Source organism: Arvicanthis niloticus, chromosome 2 (genome assembly GCF_011762505.2).
Source record: "Arvicanthis niloticus isolate mArvNil1 chromosome 2, mArvNil1.pat.X, whole genome shotgun sequence".
In the NCBI taxonomy this organism is placed as follows: domain Eukaryota; kingdom Metazoa; phylum Chordata; class Mammalia; order Rodentia; family Muridae; genus Arvicanthis; species Arvicanthis niloticus.
Window position 1 is genome coordinate 92,472,797 of NC_047659.1, and position 18,314 is coordinate 92,491,110.

At 40.7% G+C, this 18,314-nt stretch overlaps 1 protein-coding gene across 11 annotated transcripts in view; it reads right to left on the bottom strand.

Annotated features, from left to right (window-relative positions):
• Window positions 1-18,314, bottom strand: part of Tp53bp1 (tumor protein p53 binding protein 1) — a 91,293-nt gene that overhangs the window by 45,262 nt on the left and 27,717 nt on the right. For 4 of the 11 annotated variants that reach the window (XM_076929578.1, XM_076929577.1, XM_076929583.1 and 1 more), the window contains 8 exons: window positions 15,772-15,899; window positions 13,703-13,861; window positions 10,657-10,786; window positions 9,088-9,254; window positions 8,171-8,246; window positions 5,144-5,242; window positions 4,420-4,514; window positions 871-1,061 (listed from right to left, as the gene is read on the bottom strand). In XM_076929578.1, the coding sequence (XP_076785693.1) occupies window positions 871-1,061; window positions 4,420-4,514; window positions 5,144-5,242; window positions 8,171-8,246; window positions 9,088-9,254; window positions 10,657-10,786; window positions 13,703-13,861; window positions 15,772-15,899 (1,045 nt within the window). Of the gene's footprint in view, window positions 1-870; window positions 1,062-4,419; window positions 4,515-5,143; window positions 5,271-8,170; window positions 8,247-9,087; window positions 9,255-10,656; window positions 10,787-13,702; window positions 13,862-15,771; window positions 15,900-18,314 lie in introns of those variants that run through there. The other 7 variants (XM_076929584.1, XM_076929580.1, XM_034494452.2 and 4 more) reach the window with 4 other exon arrangements.

Sequence of the window (18,314 nt, forward strand, 5' to 3'; positions counted from 1 at the left end):
GTAACAAAAAAGTAAGTCACAGGGTCCAAAAACTCAGAGTGGCTTAATGCTACTCAATAGAAGCAACAGAAATTCCAAGACAACAGCAAACACCTTCCAAACCTTTAAAGGAAAGTATTCCCAATCACCTATAATTCCATGGCATTCAAACTATAAAACCAGTAAGAGTTAGAAAAAGGCTCTTCTTAGAAAATGTACCCAACCAGCATGAGGAACTCAACCTATGGGTTGTAACCCCTTTGGGGGGGTCAAATGATCCTTTCACAGGGTCACATATCAGATATCCTGCATATCAGGTATTTACACTAAAATTCATAACAGTAGTAAAATTACTGTCATGAAATAGAAATGAAGATAATTTTAGGGTTGGGGTCACTACAACATGAGGAACTATATTTAAGGTTTGCAGCATTAGAAAGGTTGAGAACCACTGACCTAAACCAAACAAGCCAGCAAGCAAACGTGGGGTGTAGAACTGATGCCCAAAGCTATTCTCTGACCTCCATTTACACATGCAAGGATATGCATGACACACATACATGCACGCACAATAAAGTACAATTCTTTTCTTTTTAAGTTTTTAGTTTTTTTGAGACAGGGTTTCTCTATGTAGCACCAGCTGGCCTATATAGATAGGTTGGCCTCAAACTCACAGGGTTCTGCCTCTGCCTCCCAAGTGCTAGGATTAAAGGCAAGTGCTGCCACCACCACCTAGCTTAGAGTACTTCTTAAAAGACTGGTCTAGATGTGTAGTTCTGTGGCAAATCACTTGCCTAGAATCTATGCATCCCTAAGTTCACATCCCTGACCCACCAAGCAAGAAGGGAAGGAAAAGCAGCAGGAGATGGGAACTCTTCCTGCAAAACTCACATGAGAGAACTCAGGCTGGGACGGGATGGGAAGTGAGCCAGGAGTGAAAACTGGCGTGCTCCGAGACACTGGTGTTGATGCTTGCGGCTGAGATGGGAGAAGGGGTTTTTCTATCTCCATTGCTTCATCATCCTGAAGCTTCTGGAAAGGCTCCCCTCCTTCAGGTACCACTGACATATCCATGGGCTCATCTGGATCCACAAAGAAGAAATTAATTACAAAATTAGCAATCACCAATATTACTCATGCTCCAATATCACAAACAGCAATTATGTTACAGAAATTTCCATTCCAAAATACAATGTCCTAATTTTCAAAAAAACTGAAATGACAGTAGTTTGTGTCCCACCAGTCCTACCCTGTGGGAGGAGGGAATGTATGAGTACACATGTGTGCACACATATGGCACTCAGAGGACAGCTTTTAGGAGTTGGTTCTCTTCTTTTACTGTGGGCTCCAGGGAGCAAACTCAGGTTGCCAGGCTTCACAGTCGAGCATTTTTAATCATGTCAGCAGCCCATATCTAATTTTAGACATAGATTAAAATGGGTTTCCATCTGAGAATGCCCACCCATCCATAAGAAATTTAAGTTACATCACCTCTAAACACTCCCAGATTGTCCTAGCTCATTTTCACATCTTCTGTAAGAATAGCCAGATCCATTTATTCCTGTCTTTCTGTATGTGGTAGGTGTGCATGTGAATGAATGTCTACATGTGTGCACGTATGGGATGGTACCTATGGAAGCCTCAGGTTGATGTGGAGAATCTTCCTTGATGACTTACTAGTATTGCTAGCCAGCTTGCTCCTTGTATTCCATCTTGGCCTTCTGAAGGTAGATTTAGGAGCTCTCCTAGCATTTACATGGTTTCTAGGGATCCCAACAGCAGTCCTCCTATTTACACAGTAAGCACTTCAACTGCTGCTCCCCAGTATTTAATGCCACCTAATTTAACTACAACATACTCTGCCCCAGACCTTGAAAGGCAATGAACTTGCTCATTATCACTCCAAGTCTGTATGAAGTCATTATGCCTGCAGTAAGTCCTGCTAAGTGCAGAGATTGACACCAGTACAAATACAGAGCCACCAATGCCAATCAACACTGACTTATCTTAGAATCAAGACATTGACCCTAACACAAACTGCTCAAGAGGAAACACACACAGAAAACACTATCACTGTTCATAGGGTTGGGAGATGCTCAGAGGTTAAAAGTACAGGCTACAGCTCTTTCAAAGGACCCAAGTTTGATTCTCAGCACCCACATAGCAGCTCACAGCCATCTGTAACTTCAGTTCCAGGGGATCAATCCTATCTTGGCCTTAGAGGGCACCATGCATACAAGTAATACACAAACACACACGCAGGAAAAATACCCATATATATAAAGCTTAAAACCACTGTTTCGGCATGATATACTACCTACTTTAAGGCAACTGAGCCCATCCTTAGAGCCAGCCTAGGTAACTATTTAATTCATCAAACTTTTGACCCCTATTTTTACAAACTGATCCCAAGCAAACCAGTCAAAAACTACTTACTCCATTTAGCTTTCCCAGCTTACATTCATGTTACCAACCGCCTACAATCCAAACTTCAGTGCTCACCCTGGCTGCTTGCTTGGCCTCACCCTCACATACCAAGCTGAAGAGATTTTAAGGTCCAGTGCTACAGACTTTGATTTAGTCTAATAATCTAAGGTAGATGACAAAACAAATAGTTCTAAATAAAATGTATCTGAGACTTCACAAACAAGGGTACATGTGATTCAGGGTTACATGGGGAAAAAAGAAGATTCATCAAATATAAAAATACTTTTTCATATGTACAGAAAATGCTCTGAAAAATACATCCAAATAATAACTGTACTTATCTAGAATGTGACCCAAGGTAATATTTATTTTCCTCACGTTACTCTCTTATAACTCTTCCAAATTTTATATAGTATTGATTATAAACAAGAAGAAAAAGCACCTTTAATGTAATTCTTTTTATATGTTCACATTACAGACAGAAAAAAATCAAGAAATTAGCCTAACAATCTAAGTAGGGTTTTTGTAGAATGAAATCCCATCACTCTGATAAAGATGCCACCAATTATACATGTAGTTAGAATGCTACTGGTCTCTACAACTATTTGCACCAATGCTATTGGTACCCACAACTGAGCAGACAGACAAGCAGAGAGAAGTCTGAGGCTAACCCTGCATCTTAGTACTTCTCAATACACCCAGAACTCAACAGCACAGACAGCACACTGTCACAGAACATCTGACAAGTTAAAGCAAATGTCTCAGAGGCAAATGCCAGAGTTCAGATCCTAACTATATTACTAGTTGTGAAATTTGTGACTTCATTTCCTCATATGCAATGTGGAGATAAAACTCATGCCTTTAATCCCAGCACTTGGGAGGCAGAGGCAGGCAGATTTCTGAGTTCAGAGGCCAGCCTGGTCTACAGAGTAAGATCCAGTACAGCCAGGGCTATACAGAAAAACCCTGTCTCGAAAAAAACAAACAAATAACCTTAACTACTACTTAGGATTTTTGTGTGGATTCTCTGGGGGAAAAAAACAGAGAAATAACTGAACAAATGACATCAACTGGTATAAACAATGTGTTTAATAATAATGTAAATTATGCAACCTTATTGATATATGAATAAAAGGAGCACAGAAGTGCAGTGCTACAAAGCTGACACCCCAGCACTCGGGACGGAAGGGAGAGGGCCTCTAACTGAAGGGCAACCCGGGACACAGAGGCAGACCTCTGTCTCAAACACAAAACAAAACAGAGGAAAAAGAAGAAACTGATAGAATTTACAGAAAAAAAACTTGGAAAAGATAGATGTTTAGAAATACACAGACATTTAGAAATTCATAGGCTAGGAATCTAGCTCTATTGGTAAAATTCTTGCCCACTCTGTTAGAAGCCCAAAATCAGAACCCCAACACCACATAAAGCCAGGCATAGTGGCACACATCGTTATACTTGTGTATTATACAATATATAATTGTATAACAATTGTGTGTGTGTGTGTGTGTGTGTGTATGGTAGAGGGAGATTTATTTATTTGTTTGTTTATTTATTTATTTATAGTAGAAGAAGGTAGAAACTGGGGATCCAATGTTCAAGGGCATTCTCAGCTAAAAAGGAGAGCCTAAGATACATGAGACCATCTAGGGGGGTAAGCGGGGTACTAAGGCCTCATAAGACAAATTAAGTTAAAATTTTTATCAGCTCCTTCAAGGCACCATCAATTATTTTAATAATAACAAAAAAAGCACCTAAGAAATAACTTCTGGCTCTCTCTCACTTAGAAACATATTAGCATGTACCCGGAATGTACTAGGTCATTAATAACAAGTCCAGTTCTTCCCCCTACTAATTTACTTGGGTTTAATTTTAAAAGCTTGAGCAGTTTATCCTAGGTACATGAGTCTCAGCGGCAGTGTTGTGAAGCTCAAGGAAGCGTGCACTTGGAAAGGCTGGAGAGCACTGCTCCTCTCCTGGGCTGAGATGAACAGACAGGTCACGACGGCTCACCTTTTCTCCCTCCTTGCTCTGTGGGGCTGCTAGGAACGATAAAAGGGGTAGATCGGAAAGCATCAGGGGAAGGAGCAACAAGATCTGAGGAATTCCTTTATATAAAGAGAGAATCAAAGGTTACTTTACTGCAGCCAAGGGTTTAACATGTGCTTTGACTTTTTAACAAAAACATCCAACACACATATTTAACAGCAAATATACTTAACGTTTCTCCTGAACAGCAATCTGAGACTCAAACAGCTCTCAAACACTAAGTTTTTAAAAAGTAAGGGCAAAGTGAATGAGTAGACACAAAATATAATGACTAAACAGGACACTCACAGTACCAAGACATAAAAAAATTACCTCATTTTAAATAGTATGAAGAGTATGCACATTTTTATTTAAAAACAAAAACAAGCACAGAAAGAAAACACAAACTCTCTGCCCTAGCGAATCATCCTGTCCTATATTGTTAAGTGACAATATAACACTAGAAAAGGGAGGGGCCTACACTTGGTTCTCATGCATCACATTTATAAACTGCAAGGCACTGATTTTCTATGAAACCTTTAGTTAGCACCATCAAGCCTCCAATGAGAAAATACATGTATAGACTTTAAACAGTTCCTCTAAGTTCTCACCCCCAAACTCCTAAGGCCTGGGTTCCAGCTTCTGGCTTTGACAGGAGCTCTGGTCTGAATGGTGACCTGCCTCTCCAGGCTCTCTCAGGCTTACTTACGTGGAAAGACTCTCCTGAACAAGGGGCTTCTGACCAGACAGCTGCAGGAGCTGCAGGGTGGTAGCAGGTGTGGAAACCGGAGAACACCCAGCTTCCTCCCTTGAAGGAGTAGAACAACCATCAGAAGCTAGTGGGGGAGAAAAGTTAGAGTTGTATTTACTTCTCAGACTGACATCACTGCATGGGAGAACCTACTCAGTACTGCCAAAACAGCAATACCCAGTCTGCCATACTTCAGGGGGAGAAGTCCTTTCTGTGGAAGCACAACTCAACTGGACATCACCAGGGCACAAATTTTGAATCAATGGTAACCCCATGCCTCATTTCAGGTTGGTTGGTTTGTTTTTCCATTTTTCAAGTCAGGGTTTCCCTGTGTTGCCCTAGCTGTCCTGGACCTCACTGTAGACCAGGCTAAACTCCAACTCAGAGATCTACCTGCCTCTGCCTCTGCCTCTGCCTCCCAAATGCAGAGATTAAAGGTGTGAGCCACCACCACCCAGTCGTATTTTTTTAATAGACAACTGGTTAAAAGAGTTACTTTATCCTTTCTACCACAGTCTAAGCTTAAAGAAGGTAATGGCTCAAAACACATCTATATCTGGGCACGTCTGCGCTCTAATGCTTATCTGACATTCTATTTCAAAAACGAGGAAAATAATCCTGAAAACTGGTTCCAAGAATTGGGGCCCAGTCAGTTATGAACCCGAATTTTGGATCCCAGCCTTTGGAACTAGTTTGTATGAGAAATGTAGAATTGTTTGCAGATGCAGGATAAAGTTTTTAAAACACTGTGAGAAGCTAGGTGAGAGTCTATAAGACCAGGATGCAGAAAAAAGTACACACAGTAGAAGCCTAGCTCACAAAGCTTTACAGTGAAAAGTGACTCTACTAGAAATGGAGCCACTGTCTTACAACTGCACTGTCACCCACTCATGACATTCTACAACTGAATACAGACCCCTTACGACACAGCTAGAAAAGATCTGTACTCTACTTATGTCCTAAGAATTTGAGGCTGAATTCATAAATAATGGACTGGCTGGATGTGGTGGTACATGCCTTCAGCACCAGCATTTGAAAGGCAGGGGCGGGTGGATCTCTGTAAGTTCAAGGCCAGCCGGGACTACATAGCAACTTCTAGTAAAGCCAGGGCTACAAAGTTAACAATCTGTCACCAGGGAAGTCAGAAAAAGTAATGAACTAATTTGTTCGATAGAAGAAACTGCATGTCAGGAAAGCACTCTGTTCACTGTTCCAATTCTTCTCAACAGTGGGAGAATAAAAGCTATGAAAATGTGTAGTGAGTTTAAAGATAGAGATAGTATACAGGGGATGTATCTCTAACTGCTAATTGTACCATCAAAGAGAAACCTCTTCATGTTCTTCAGTGGGACAACAGGAGGTTAGAAACCTACCCATGTTGGGCAGTGGTGGCGTAGGCCTTTAATCCCAGCACTTGGGAGGCAGAGGCAGGCAGATTTCTGAGTTCGAGGCCAGCCTGGTCTAAAGAGTGAGTTCCAGGACAGCCAAGGCTAGACAGAGAAACCCTGTCTCAAAAAAAAAAAAAAAAAAAAAAAACCCACCCACTCATTTGAAAGGAAAAGAGTCTAAACTGACAATGCCACCACATGGGTTCCCTGTTGCAAAATGGCTGCCAAGGAACGTGCTTCTCCAAGGGCACCCTCAAAGACACAGAGGCCACAGCAACTGGGATCCGAGAGGGAGAGGCTACATCTGGAGCTGGCAGAACTGGGAGCACCATCCACACAGCATTGTTTTTGTAGTCATGGAAGATGTAAAAACAAGAGGCACACTGAAGTTGGGGGCACCAAAGTTTCAGAAAGCTGCTGAGTTCAGGCAGTGTATGGAGGGGGTTAGCTCCCTGCAACAAGGCCCTTCAAGGCCACTGCATGAAGTTTGGAAGGTGAAACTTAAGTCACAATGGAGAATCCAAAACGCTCAGAGATACCAAAACCATGGGAAATCTGCCAAGGGAAACTGCAGTGGAGCTAACCCAAGACAAAGGTCATCTGTGCTGAAGGCATCAGGACGGAAGGACAGAGTACCCAAGGCTGCTGGGGACCACAAGGCCAATCACATGGGCTACAGGTTTTGGTATTTGTTCTGCTGGATGTCACACTTGCTCTGTCCTCACCCTTCTCTTAATATATGACCTGATTATCAGCTTTATAGAGCTGATAATAGTTTTATAGTTAATAGATAATAGTTTTTATAGTTAGGAGACATGGTCTCAGAAGACATTTTAAATTTTAGACAATATTGGAGTTGTTTCAGACTATGGGGACTTTTCAAACAAGTAAATGCAGTTGCATTATGAGATGAAAATGAGATTTTCGGGGGCGAGGGGTGAATTATTATGATGTAAAGTGATGTGCTGGTGTCAAGGGTGCTGACAAAGGCTAGAGATAATGTGACTAATTCTGTCAGCTTGGCTGCTTTTGGAGTCACCATAGAAATACAGCTCTTAGTGTGTATGAGGGTATTTCCAGAAAGGCTGAGCTGAGGAGAAAGTGCCCTCACTGAATGTAGGCAGCAGGTCCCATGGGCTGGAATCCCAAGCTGAATAAAAGGAGAGAGAGCGGAGCAGCAGGGATCTCTGCTTCCTGAGCATGGACACTGGACAGGTTCTCACAGCCTCCCTAATATGAAGACTAGAACTCTCAGACTGTGGGACCAAAAAAAAAAAATCTGTTTTGTTTTTTAAAAAGTTACTCATGTCTTCATTATTTTTATTATGTGTGTGTATGCCTATAAGAGTTTATGTTACTACATGCCTGTAAGAACCTATAGAGGCAAGGGAACTGGGGTAACAGATGGTTGTTAGCCACCATGTGGGTGCTGGGAACTGAACCTTGGCAAGAGCAGTCAGTGCTCTTAACCACTGAACATCTGTCTCTCCCAGCCCCAAACCTTCCTTCTTTAAGCTGTTTTTGTAAGATTTGTTGTTGTTGTTACAGCAATGATAAAAGTAACTACTATAGAGAGGAAAAGCCAGAATCCTTATACCTCTGCTTGGCTGCTCTTCTTTCTTGTGATGCTTCTATAATAAAACAGCAAGCGAGCCTTTTATTCCAAGGTCTACCTAAGGTGAAGGAAAGCTCATGCCATGATGCAGATGGGAGAAGTCAAAACAATGCGCATGACACCTGATGGTATGAATGCAGCAATTTCCATGATTAGAACCTGAGCCTCCTCAAAGGAGACAGAAAATACTAAGTACTACTAACAAATCTATGAGCAGCCAGAGTGACTCACGTTATTAAGATCTCCATGAATGGAGAATATCAACTTAGACAGACTGAATATTAACTATATTAGCCCTAGGTATACAGAAATGCCTTACCTACACCCTGGTAGCTTTAGTGGATGGCCGCTGATGTCTTACACACCAACCGCAGCACAGAATACAAAGGGGCACAGTCTACCTCCTCCCTGCTGCTCACTAAGCATCTGGCTTTCTGAGACGGTGGAGTAGGGGGAGAAGACTACAGGAGGGTGAAACAAATTCCATTCTACACATCTAAGCTTTGTGTCCTTTCTTCTAGACCTTAATTTACCTGTGATGTCATCTAATAGATAAGTAAACTATTACCCAAATGAGTAAGAAAATCACAGTACACAAGACAGAAGAAATGGCAACTCTGTCTGTGATACCAAGCTTTACCAGATGCACTCCTATTTTACCTCAACCTCCAAAAGGGTGAAAGCTACACAAATGCTGACTACTAAACATTCTTTGACAGCCCTCATCACTGACTGGCTAGGAGTATATTTTTCTTCCGTATCATTCTTCCATATCATTATCTATTCCATATCATAGCTACTTTTAAACGTACTTTTTAACTTAAACAGTAGCCTTGGAACTAAAATAAAAATGTAGAACAAGTGTGAAGAGGAGCTGTGGAAATAACCAACCTTCCTACCTGTTTTACTACTCTGGTCAAACAAGTCTTCCTGAGTTGAGGAAACCTCAGGCTCGGATGACGTCTGAACCTGCAGCCCCCCTGCCAGCAGCTCTCGGGCAGGTACCTGTTCCTTTGTTTCCACAGCAGCAACAGAAACTTGAGGACTGGAAGGCAGGTCTTCAGACCTAGGAGATTCATATCAACAATGATGAAGATTGCTAAATTCAAATGTTTCCCTCTTTCAATAAAAAGCTTCTATCAATTTCAAAAATTCTAATAGCCTTAATCTACAAAAGCTATGAAAAGTGAAATAATACTGCAAAGTCCGAGGGCATTTCAGAGCCTGTCTCCATCACCCCCACAGCCAGACCTCTTTTCAGTTTTCTATCTGTTGAACACTTCTGACAAGTGATTAAGAACTGCTACAGAAGTCTTTATACAGACCTGTCTCTTCACTGGTGCCACAAACATACCTGTTGCCTGCTGACCTTTTCCAGAACTCCTTTACACACATTGCTCAACCATGTAAGACTCACATTCTTGACCCCTTCCTAGAGACTTACTTACTCTAATATTCCCAAGGAAAAATGGAAAAAGCAAGACTAACAGGAAAGCCAGGTGTCGGGCCTATACCTGTAATCTTAGTGTTTCAAAGACTGAGGTGGAAGGATTATGAGTTCAAGGTCAACCTGGGCTACATACTAAGTCAGAAGAACACTAAGACTGCAAAGTGAGATCCTGTTTAAATAATAATAGCTGAAATAAGGACTTTGTAAAGAAAAGCCGTAATGGGATCATGATGGGACACAAACCTACAATCCTACCGCTAAGAAAGTTGAGGTAGGAGGATTCTTTCAAGTTCAAAGCTAGCCTGGGTCACATGGCAAAGCGCTACCTCAATAAAAAATAAAAAGCCTAAAAGCCATAACAATCACTGTTGCTGAGGACGCCAACCCCAACTTCTATTGAAGGAAATAATAAAAGGATACTGAATGTTCGTCTCCCCTCAAATCAAGAACATCCCAGTTTTCCTCGGCTACTGGCCAGTCAATATAGTTTGGCATACAAAAACTACCACAGACGAAACAGAGTGTCCTTTCCATATTCGTACCAAACTAAGATCCAGACACACTTGGAAAATACCTGTATCTTGCTGTAGCATAAGTGAACAGAAGGTAATACTTAACAATCCAAGCAATGTGGGTGCTCAAGGACAGAAAGGGGTTTTCTGATATGACGATCATCTACATCTTTGTTAGCCCCAGAGAAGCAAGACCATCTGTTACAGACAGCGACTGATTACCCAGACAGATGTCAACCAAAGATTAAAGATTATAGTTACAGAAGCAATAATGCACCTTTAGTAATAGGCCCTAATTAAGATGAGAGCACACTCACAATAAGACTGCATAAGCAACCTATATGTTATAAACAATCAGTATTTCTATTGGATAAAAACAAAATGCCAGTATCTATAAAATGTGAAAGGGGAATCAGCAGTTTCTAATATTGTTTCCATAGCCAAAATGAAATTCCTATAGGCCCCAGTAAAATTCCACAGGCACTTTTAGAGAGTACATGACTAACCTTACAAGTGGTAGGTTTTGTTCTTCTACCACATGGATACTTTTGCTGGTCTGGACTGTAACAGGGATGTCTTTGCTGGGTTGTTCTATCATGGAGATATCCTCAGTGGGCTGTTCTTCACATTTAATTGCTTAAAATATAAGAAGAAGGGGGAAAAGACACAAAGCAGATATTAACTCTTCAAAGTATCAGAGGCAGCGCAAATAATCCTCAAAAGGCAAAAATGTTAACAGAAATTAGTCTAATTTTAAAATATCAAGAGTTATAGAGGGACACTATCCCAACTAGCCACCATACTCTACCAAATAAAACCTCCAGTACCAAGAGTGGGTTACTGCCTTTTGAGGCCCCACAGACCTCTCAGACATTACAGTCTATTGTCACTGCTATCAGTTGCCCCCCAGATGTTGAAGATAAGACCCTATGGCTGAAGACACTGCATACATGAATCAAAGAACATGGAGAAATCTAGCTACTACTCAACTAGAAGCTTCATCCCTATGGCTAGTATTCATAGAGCTACACAGTGTTACACATGCTACTGGAGAAGAAAAAGTGCCCGTCAGTCTCACCAGCCATGATCCTTTGAGGTATACAACCAGCCTAGACAGTTATGCTCGGTGGTGCAATAATGGCACAGACGGTATGGGAGTAAACAACTACTTCTTTCTTTAAAAAAATGGATCCAAGGCCTGTTTCATGAGATAAAACTGCCACTGACCCAAGAACCTGAAGCTAGACAGGTCATGGGTCACAGGGGAAAACCCACTCTGTCACTCTGCTGAATAAACACAGCAATAACATGATTCCTACTGACATCTCACTATACCAACACACCAGTGCCTCACTCAGTCCTCATCAAAGCAGCTTCCTGCAGTAGACAGCAATTAGCAACTGGTCAACATGCAAAGAATAAGAAGCTTTGGAATTCTCAGAACTAAATGGGATGTCTATATCACACCTCTGTCCTCAAGGTTCAGGGATCTATACAAAAGAGGGGGTAAAAAAACAAAAATTCAGAGCCAAAGGTGGTGAATAACTTCACGGAAACAATGTTTTCCAAAACCAACAGGGCAAACATATTGATGAACTCACAGGGACTGTGAAAGTATACGCAAGAGCTACACAACATAAACCAGACAGAAATCTTAGCATGGAGGGAGAAAGGTGGGTATCAAGTTCTGCCCTGAGGTAAGGAGCTATAGACATTTGATTGCTACTGGGAGAAGTAAAGTCAGTTTTCTTTTGTCCCATGACAGCTAGTATATAAAGTACATTCCAGGGAAGGCCACATGCCCAGGAAGAGTCAGCTATCTCAAAGGGGACAGCATGGGTTTTTGTTTTATTTAAGGAGAAGGAGGGAGGGAAAAAGAGAATATAAAGTTGGGGGTTTGGGCAGAACCTGGAAGGAGTTGGGTAAATAAATTTGTATGGGCTGGGCGGTGGTGATGCACGCCTTTAATCCCAGCACTTGGGAGGCAGAGGCAGATGGATTTCTGAGTTCAAGGCCAGCCTGGTCTACAGAGTGAGTTCCAGGACAGCCAGGGCTACACAGAGAAACCCTGTCTCGAAAAAACAAAAAAAAAAAAAAACAAAAAAAAAAAAAAAAAAGTATGGAATTCTCAAAGACTAAATAAAAATATTACTTAAATAAATATATCTACACACATATAGAAAGAAATGTAAAGATACAGACAGACAGACTGGTAGGCAGACAGACACACACACACACACACACACACACACTCACGCCCCCACAGAAATGTTTCAGAGGTTAAGAGGGCTTGCTGCTCTTCCAGAGTACCAGCATTCAATTCCCAGCACACATACTGAGTAGCTTACAACCATCTACCTGTAAGTCAGACTCTAGATCTGATACCTTCTTTTGGCCTCACAGACACCATTTATATATAAAATGAATTTTAAAAATATATAGGTACTGGGGTTTGAGAGATGGCTCAGCCGTTAAGAGCATGGCTGTTCTTCCAGAGCACATGGGAACAACTCCTAGCAGACACATGGCAGCTCACAACTACATATATCTCCAGTTCCAGGGGATCCATAACTCTCACACAAACATACATGCAGAAAAACCACCAATGCAAATAAAATAAATAAATCATTAAAAACAAAAATAAGGGGGCTGGAGAGACAGTTCAATGGTTAAGAGAACTGACTGCTCTTCCAGAGGTTCTGAGTTCAATTCCCAGCAACAACATGATGGATGACTTACAACCATCTGTAATGGGATCCAATGTCCTCTTCTGGTGTGTCTGAAGACAGCGACAATGTATTCATAAACAATAAATAAATCTTTAAAAAAAAAAGTATCATCCCCAAAAGAAAGTAATCAGTGACCTACTTAGAAAAAAAATCAATCTGCAAGCCATCACTTGACAAGTACTTCTGCTTACTCTGCAAACTTACGATACATTAATCTGGATCGCTTTAAAACTTATTGGGAAGCCAAACATGGTGGTTCACAACTTTAATCTCAGCACTTCAAAGGAAGAGGCAAGCAGACCCCAGAGTACAAGGCAACTCTGGTCTACAAAGTGAGTTCCAAGACAGCCAGGGCTACACTGAGAAACACTGTCTTGAGAAAGCCCCACACCCCTCAAAAGAGAGAGACATAACTCAGCAGTTAAGAGCACTTCTTGCTCTGGCAAAGGACCCAGGTTTTATTCCCAGCATCCACAACAGTGGCTCATATCTGTACTACAGTTCCAGTCTGATTCCCCCTTCTGACCTCTGTGGGCACCAGACAAACATATTGACTCATAAATACATAAAATCGAAGCAGTCACATAAATAAAATAAATAAAAATATTTCTAAGCTCGAAAAGGTAGCTGGTGAATCTCTGAGTTAAAGCCATTCTGGTCTACATAACAAGGTCCAGACCAGCCAAAGTTGCATAAAAAAAAAAAAATCAAAAAAAAAACCACAAAACAAAACCAAAAAACTTTAGAAGAAAAAGAAACTTGTCCTAGAGGGAGAGAAAAAAACTTATAATCAACTCCACATGTGAGAAAACACATTTCATACCAGTATTTGCATCCACATCAGATAGCTGGGTAGAACCCGAGTTAGTGGTCACCAACTGCAGATGCTCTTGGTTGACATCATATGGTACTGTATGTTCCTCAACATCCTGGCTCTGGGACAGTTCCAGAACTCCAAAGCCCAACTGTGATGAAGCAGAATCTAGGAACAAAACTCCAAAAATTAGTCATCAACCCACAACATTATCAATGTGCAAGTGGCTGTCTTATCTAAAGAGGGTCATGGTTAAAATGACTTTTTGCCTCTGTGTGTATACGTCGATGAGTACAAACAATCACAGCTGAAGTACAGAGGTCAGAGGTCAACTTGCAGAAGTCAGTTCTCTCCTTCCACAATGTGGATTCCAGAGACAAAACTCAGGCCAACAGGCTTAGCTTAGCTGGCAAATACTCTTACCTGCTAAGCCATCTTGCCAGCTCCAAGGATCACATTAAATGCTTCATATCAAAGCTTTGACACACATAATTTTTCCAAAACGAAACACATTAAGGGATTGGGCATGGGGTGGCTCAATCCCAAGCACCACAAGAAAAAAAGAAAATATTAACAATAAAACTATCAGACCAGGTGGGTGTGGTAGGACACACTTAAATGATCAGGGGGAAAAAAAAAAAAAACAACACCTGAGTATTGGTGGTGCATCCTAATAAAATACCAGCACTGGGAAGGTAAAAGCAGGGAGATCAAAAATTCAGGTCCATCCTTAGCTACATAGTGGATTCAAGGCCATCCTGGACTATGTAAGACCCTGCTATAAATAAATAAATACTGAAATATGGGGGAGGGACCAGCTAAAAGATGCAGAAGGTAAAGGCTCCTGCTGTCAAGCCTGACATGACAACCTGAGTTTAATTCCCTAAAATCTATGTGGTAGAAGAGAACCAAGTCCCACAGGTTGGTTCTGACTACAAACACATTATTAAATCAACAAAATGAAACTTTTTTAAAAGGGGAGGTACATAATAAAGCAAAAACTTAGATATATAAAGCCTTATAAACAATATGGTAGACTACGTCAATCTGTAGATACATCAAAACCACACCCAAAGGTACTCTAAAATATAAGTGCAAAAGGAGAAAGAAACAAAATGTAGAAAGCGAGCTAGTCAGTGAGTAATGTAATGATTCATTTGTGTGGTTCTTGGTTTTAAGAGGTCACACTGTATAGCCGAGCCGAGCCTTGAACTTGTAATCTCCTGAGAGCTAGAGCTCTCATGGGTACCACCATGTCCAGCTTACTGCTGTTTGGAGTCTTTAATATTAGTTTCCCAAAGGGCATGAACTGAAAGCTTAGCCACTGTCTGTGGTGCCATTATGAAGTGGTGGAACCTTTTTATATTGTTTTGATTTTGACAAGGTCTCACTATAGCACAGGCTGGCTTCAAATGCAAGGCAATTCTGTCTCAATTCCTAGCTGCTAATATCACAGCTGAGCACCATGTCAATCAGTGGCCCCTTTAAGAGGGCCTAGGGTCTGGAGAGATGGCACAGTGGTTAACAACACTGACTTCTTTTCTAAAGGTCCTGAGTTCAATTCTCAGCAACCACATGGTGGCTCACAACCATCTATAATGGGATCTGATGCTCTCTTCTGGTGTGTCTGAAGACAGTGACAGTGTACTCACATGCCCAATAAACAAAATGAAAGTGAAAAAAAAAATCACATTAAAAAAAAAAAAGAGGGCCTACTGGAAGGAAATTAGGTTGTCAGGGACAGGGTAACCCCATCTCCCTCTGTCTCTCCCTGTTTCCCAGCTGCTGTGAGGTAAAGCAGCTTTGCTCTATGTGCACCCAACCATGATATTCTGTCTAGTCACAGGCCCAAAGTAACAGAGGGAAATCTCCCAACTGTTGTTTATTTTCGGGAGTATTCGGCCATGACCTTGGAAGGCTGCTTAGCAGAGAAAATTCAGTTACCAAATAAAGTGAGATATCTTAAATTACTTGTATCATAAGAAATCTATTACATGGTAAAGAGAAGTTTCGATACCTATGTGTTCATAGTAAAGGGGCATGAGAAGAATCTACTATTCTGAAAGGGCACAGTCTACCTTCAGCAGCGAGGGAACGTGTGTCAGCATCAGGAGCATTTGCTCCCACCTCCTCCTTCTCCTCTTCCAACTCTTCCTCCTTCTCCTCCTCTGGGGGAGAATCAGTTTCTACTGTCACTCCAAGAGCACTGCAGAGAAAGAGCACAGTCCTGTCATGTCCCCAGATAAAGGGAGGCCGGCTCTGCTAGAAGCACACTGAATTTTGCTCTATTCTCACACACAAATTACCCCTTATCCAAATTAGAAATATAAACAAACCCTCATGATTTTAGTGCTGCCTGTAGAAAATACATAAAAGGTTAATGATTCAAAACACTGTACCAAGTAACAAAAACTAAAAGAAAAGCATAAATATATTTAAATTTTATCTTATTATCTATTATTTAAATATTATTATTTTATTAAAGGCATACACCCCCACTGCCTGGCAAAAATACATCTTTTTTTTAAAAGACATTAATACTATAGTCAAAACGCATAATATTAAGACAAAAAATAATCAAAAACATTAGTAACACATACAACATAAACTACATTAAAAGATACAGAATTGATACAAAGAAAACCAAAGATACAAATGGTAATAATGACCTCTAAAATCAGAGATACAAGTATTTTGGAACTTGTAAAGAAACCACAAAAAAAAAAACAAACAAACAAAAAAAACTTTACTGCCAAAAAAAAAAATAAAGAAAATTTAGCCAGGCATTATAGCACAGGCCTATAAAACCCAACACTTAAAAAGTGGAAAAAAAAAAAAATCAGAAGCCGAAGGTTAGCTTCTGCTAAATATAGTAAGTTTAAGACCAGTCTGGGCTAACTGACAGAAGAATAAGAGAAAAAAACATATATATTTAGTATATAACATACATATTAAATAATATACTATTGCTCAGCACTACACAACTAAGGAGAAAAAAGATATACATATATGTATATATACGTATACATATGTATATGTATGTATATGTATACATATATACATATCTTATCTCATATATGATGAATATAAAAGGATCCTTTCTGGAAAATAACTCTGAAAGATGTATCAAGGGCTTTAAAAAGTTTATATGCAACAATTTCACTGTTTTCTCTTTTTGAAACTTAGTATGTAACCAGGATGACCTTGACCTCGGAATCCTCCTGCCTCCTAAGAGCTGGGATTACAAGCATATACCCAAATTTACTTCTGAAAGTTTTTAAGATTATTAAGAAATAATCTCAAACTGGGCAGTGGTGACACACACCTTTAATCCCAGCAGTTGGGAGGCAGAGGCAAGCGGATTTCTGTGAGTTCCAGGAGAGCCTGGTCTAGAGAGTTCCAGGACAGCAGGACTACACAGAGAAACCTTGTCTCGAAAAACCAAAAAAAGAAGAGAGTTAGAGTTAGAGTTAGAGTTAGAGTTAGAGTTAGAGTTAGAGTTAGAGTTAGAGTTAGAGAGAGAGAGGCTGAGGCATGAGGATAAATCTGAGCTCAGCATGTACTACACAGTATGACTTTGTCTCAGAAAAAAAGGGAAAGGAGCGTAGAGGGATATTCAGTATTGAGGAAGTTATCAATTTCATAATTCATCATTAAAATGCTTGAAATGCTGGGCACAGTAACACGCACACGCCTTTAATCTCATCACTCAGGAAGCACAGGCAGCTAGATCTCTGAGTCTAAGGCCAGCCTGGTCGACACAGGTCCAGTAAAGCCAGGACTACCCAGAAACCCTGTCTCAGAAATGATAACAGAGGCTGGAGGGATGGCTCAGTGGTTAGGAGAACTGACTGCTCTTTCAGAGGTCCTGAGTTCAACTCCCAGCAATCACATGGTGGCTCACAACCATCTGTAACGGGATCCTATACCCTCTCTTCTGGTGTATCTGAAGAGAGCTTACGGTATACTCACATACATTAAATAAATCTCTAAAAGAAGAAAGGAAGAAAGGAAGGAAGGAAGGAAGGAAGGAAGGAAGGAAGGAAGGAAGGAAGGAAGGAAAGAAAGGCCAGGCAGTGGTGGCACACGCCTTTAATTCCAGCATTTGGGAGGCAGAGGCAGGTGGATTTCTGAGTTCGAGGCCAGCCTGGTCTACAGAGTGAGTTCCAGGACAGCCAGGGCTACACAGAGAAACCCTGTCTCGAAAAAAAAAAACAACAACAACAACAACAACAACAAAAAAAAAAAAAAGGAAAGAACAACAAAAAGTTTGAAACAATTTATATAATATGTGAAGTTATACTGTATCCTAAATCCAAAAATAAATAAAATATAAAAGACATCTTTGACACAACTGGAAATAATTCTGAATCTAAACTGAATCGTTAGTATGGAATTATCTGTTTATATATTTAATGTTTTTATTTTATTTTTATTTCATGTGCATTGGTGTTTTACCTGCAAGTCTGTGTGAAGGTACCAGATTCCTTGGAACTGTAGTTACAGACAACTGTGAGCTACCATGCAGATGCTGGGAATTGAATTCAGTACCTCTGAAAGAGCACCCAGTGCTCTTAATCCTGAGCCATCTTTCCAGCCCCAAGTCTGTTTATATATTTAT